Source organism: Benincasa hispida, chromosome 4 (assembly GCF_027475165.1).
Source record: "Benincasa hispida cultivar pf3 chromosome 4, pf3_genome.v1.1, whole genome shotgun sequence".
In the NCBI taxonomy this organism is placed as follows: Eukaryota; Viridiplantae; Streptophyta; class Magnoliopsida; order Cucurbitales; family Cucurbitaceae; genus Benincasa; species Benincasa hispida.
Genome location: NC_143481.1, coordinates 67,162,306 through 67,165,734, shown reverse-complemented (window position 1 = coordinate 67,165,734; position 3,429 = coordinate 67,162,306). Strand labels below are relative to the sequence as shown.

The window sequence follows — 3,429 nt, the reverse complement described above, 5'->3', positions numbered from 1 at the left end:
AACCTTTTGCTGTAAAGAAACAATCAAACAACAAAGCATTCTCAATACTCTAAGCCTAATAAACCCACCTTTACACTTTTACACACATCCATTTTATTCTTTAAACAAAAGCATCCACCTTCATCACACATCCCTAAAGCAAGAAGAAAAAAAAGAGGTCTTCAAATGAAGGTAAATCGAAATCCTTTTCTTTCCATGTTCATAAAGCAGATCCACTTCCATCAACCCATCACATACCTTTCCCTTGCTTATAAACCATTTTCTTCTTTGTCCCCAAGTTTGGCATCCCTTCAACTCCTTCTTCATTAAGAAAATCAACACACTCATTCACTCCTTATAAGCCCTCCTTTACTTTCAGCCACTTCCAATCCAATCTTCAATTCTCTCCCTTTCACTGATCCTATTCTCAGAAACTTGAAGAGGGATTCCACTAGTTCAAATTCAAAACATACCTCCTTTTGTGGATAGAGATGAGTGCGGACTGGGGACCAGTTGTGGTGGCGGTGGCGCTGTTCATTCTCCTGTCACCAGGGCTGCTTTTTCAGTTGCCGGCGAGAATCAGGGTGGTGGAATTTGGGAATATGAACACCAGTGGGATTGCCATTTTGGTACACGCCATCATATTCTTCTGCATACTCACTATATTGATCATCGCAATTGGTATTCACATACATGTTTAGCAATTTGATCATCTGCTTTGGCTACCTTCGGCAAATGAATTGCTTCCTTTTTCTTTTTCTCCCTTTTCACTAGGATTTTAGCATACTTCTGCTCCATTTCTTGTTTTCTTCTTCCCTTTGAACAATAACTTATTATATTGTAATATGTCTAAATGTAACCTATAATTTCCATTCTTTTTGGGGTTAATAAGAAAGGTAAAGTTCTATAAACACTCTCTCAGTACTTCCTTGAATATCTTGAGCAAAATTCTTCTCCATTTTCAAACTAATCGATAATATCCTTCGAACAACCAAGTACGACAGGGGTCCAGGGGTGGCGCGCCCTCATGGGGTTGCCCCCGAAACCTATTCAGATTTTGTATTCAGCATATTTATTTATTTGCAGTTACGATTGTGACCCTAGGGTTTAGAGTAGTGCGCTATATAAACTCTCTATCCCTAGAGGCGCCGTTTCAATGTAATTTCTGAAAACATTCTCTCAAATAATACTGTTCTCCCTCTGCCCGTGGACGTAACTAACACACTGTTAGTGAACCACGTATATCTGTGTGTCGATCTTCTCTATCTCTACATTTCTTTTGTGTTCTTTAATTGTCGATTTCGCAACAAACTGGTATCAGAGCCTTGTTAGGATTTTTTTCGAAATTCCGCATTTGTTCGACAATTGAAGATGTCTGGCGTGAACGTAAAGATCGACAAATTTACCGGCAGGAACAGTTTGGGTTTATGGCAGATCAAGATGCGGTCCCTGCTAAAGCAACAGGGGCTATGGGCGCCGCTGATGGGTAAGTCAAAGAAGGCTGCCGTGGATGACGAAGAGTAGCAGACTCTTGAGGAGAAGGCTCATTCAACGATCATGCTATGTTTGGCTGATGATGTCATCATCGAGGTCACAGATGAAGAAACTGTCGATGGTCTTTAGTTGAAGTTGGAAAGTCTTTACATGACGAAATATTTAACCAGGAAGTTGTTTCTGAAGAAACGTTTGTATCATCTCTGTATGCAGGAAGGTACGTCTCTACGAGACCATCTTGATCAATTAAATAAAATTTTATTAGATCTGCGTAATGTTGAGGTTAAGGTTGATGATGAGGATGCTGCCCTAATTCTGTTGACATCTTTGCCGCCATTGTATGAGACTTTTGTTGACTCGTATATTGGAGGGAAAGAAACTTTGACCTTAGAAGATACAAAGTCCACATTGCTTATGAGAGAGGACCGTCAGAATGCAGGAAGTTCAGTTACAGAAAACCAGGCATCTGGGTTAGCTGCTACAGGGAGCAAGGGACATAGGAATTTTGGTAAGCAGAAGTCGAACCAGAATAAAAGGTCTTCGAAGTCAAAGGGTTCTAGGTCAGATGATATTTATAATTACTGTAAAGAAAATGGGCATTGGAAAACCGAATGTCCTAAGATAAAAAGGAATCAAGAAAATAAGGAAAAGAGTGACAAAAGGGAAGCATCCGCCTCTGTTGCACAAGTTGAGATTGATTCTGAAGAAGTCGAGATCGATTCTGAAGAAGATCTAGCTTTAGTTGTGAATGAACATTCACATTCTGATGATGTGTGGGTTCTTGATTCTTGGGCATCTTATCATATGTGCCCAAATAGAGAGTGGTTCTCAACCTATCAGCAAATAGATGGAGGGAATGTTAGCATGGCTAATGGTGTTGTGTGCAAGATAGTTGGAATCGGCTCAGTCAAGATACGAACACATAATGGTGCCTTCTACACTTTAAAAGAAGTTAGGCATGTTCCACTAATGAAAAAGAGTTTGATATCCTTTAGTGTACTCGATAGCAAGGGCTACAGTTTTGAAGGTAAAGGTGAAGCAATGTATGTCTATAAGGGTTCTGAGGTAGTTCTGAAAGGCATAAAGCGTGGAACACTATATTTTCTATTAGGTTCCACGATAACAGGTTATGCTATTGTTGCATCGTCGGTCGTTCACAAGGATAATATGACTAAGTTATGGCATATGAGATTTGGTCATATGAGTGAAAAAGGGATGCAAATTCTGTCAAAAAGAGATCTTCTTTGTGGGCACAAGGTGCTGGATTTTGAATTTGTGAACATTGTGTATTTGGGAAGCTTCATCGCAGCAAGTTTCCAAGAGGTATTCATCGTACAAAATGGACACTTGATTATATTCATTTAGACTGTTGAAGACCTTCCAAAGTTGAATCTATTGGAAGCAGTAGGTATTTTTTGGCTATAATTGATGATTACTCAAGAATGACTTGGGTTTTTATGATGAAACATAAAAGTGAAGCCTTCAAGAATTTCAAGCAGTGGAAGATATTGATTGAAAATCAAACTGGGAAGAAGATCAAAAGGTTGCAAACTAATAATGGTCTAGAATTTTGTGGATCCGAATTTAATGAGTTTTGTAAAGCTGAGGGGATTGTTCGCCATCACACTGTTAGGAATACTCCACAGCAAAATGGGGTTGCAAAACGTATGAATCATACGTTGTTGGATAGAGCAAGATGCATGCTCTCTAATGCAGGGTTGGCTAGAAGGTTTTGGGCAGAAGCAGTAAATACATCATGTTATCTGATCAATCGTGGACCTCACACAGCTATTGATTATAAAACACCTTACAAGGTGTGGTCTAGTAAGCCTGCAGATTATTCTTTATTAAAAGTTTTTGGTTGTACTGTCTATTATCATATTAATGAGAGTAAATTAGGACCGAGAGCTAAAAAGGGTATATTTGTGGGTTTTGGGGATGGAGTTAAGGGATATA

At 39.2% G+C, this 3,429-nt stretch overlaps 1 protein-coding gene across 1 annotated transcript; it reads left to right on the top strand.

Annotated features, from left to right (window-relative positions):
* The first annotated feature begins 470 nt into the window (after positions 1–470).
* Positions 471–890, top strand: LOC120075416 (uncharacterized). Its single transcript, XM_039028796.2, has one exon. It carries the CDS (start codon positions 471–473, stop codon positions 678–680), a length of 210 nt encoding a protein of 69 aa, XP_038884724.1. The 3' UTR covers positions 681–890.
* Positions 891–3,429: the final 2,539 nt, after the last annotated feature.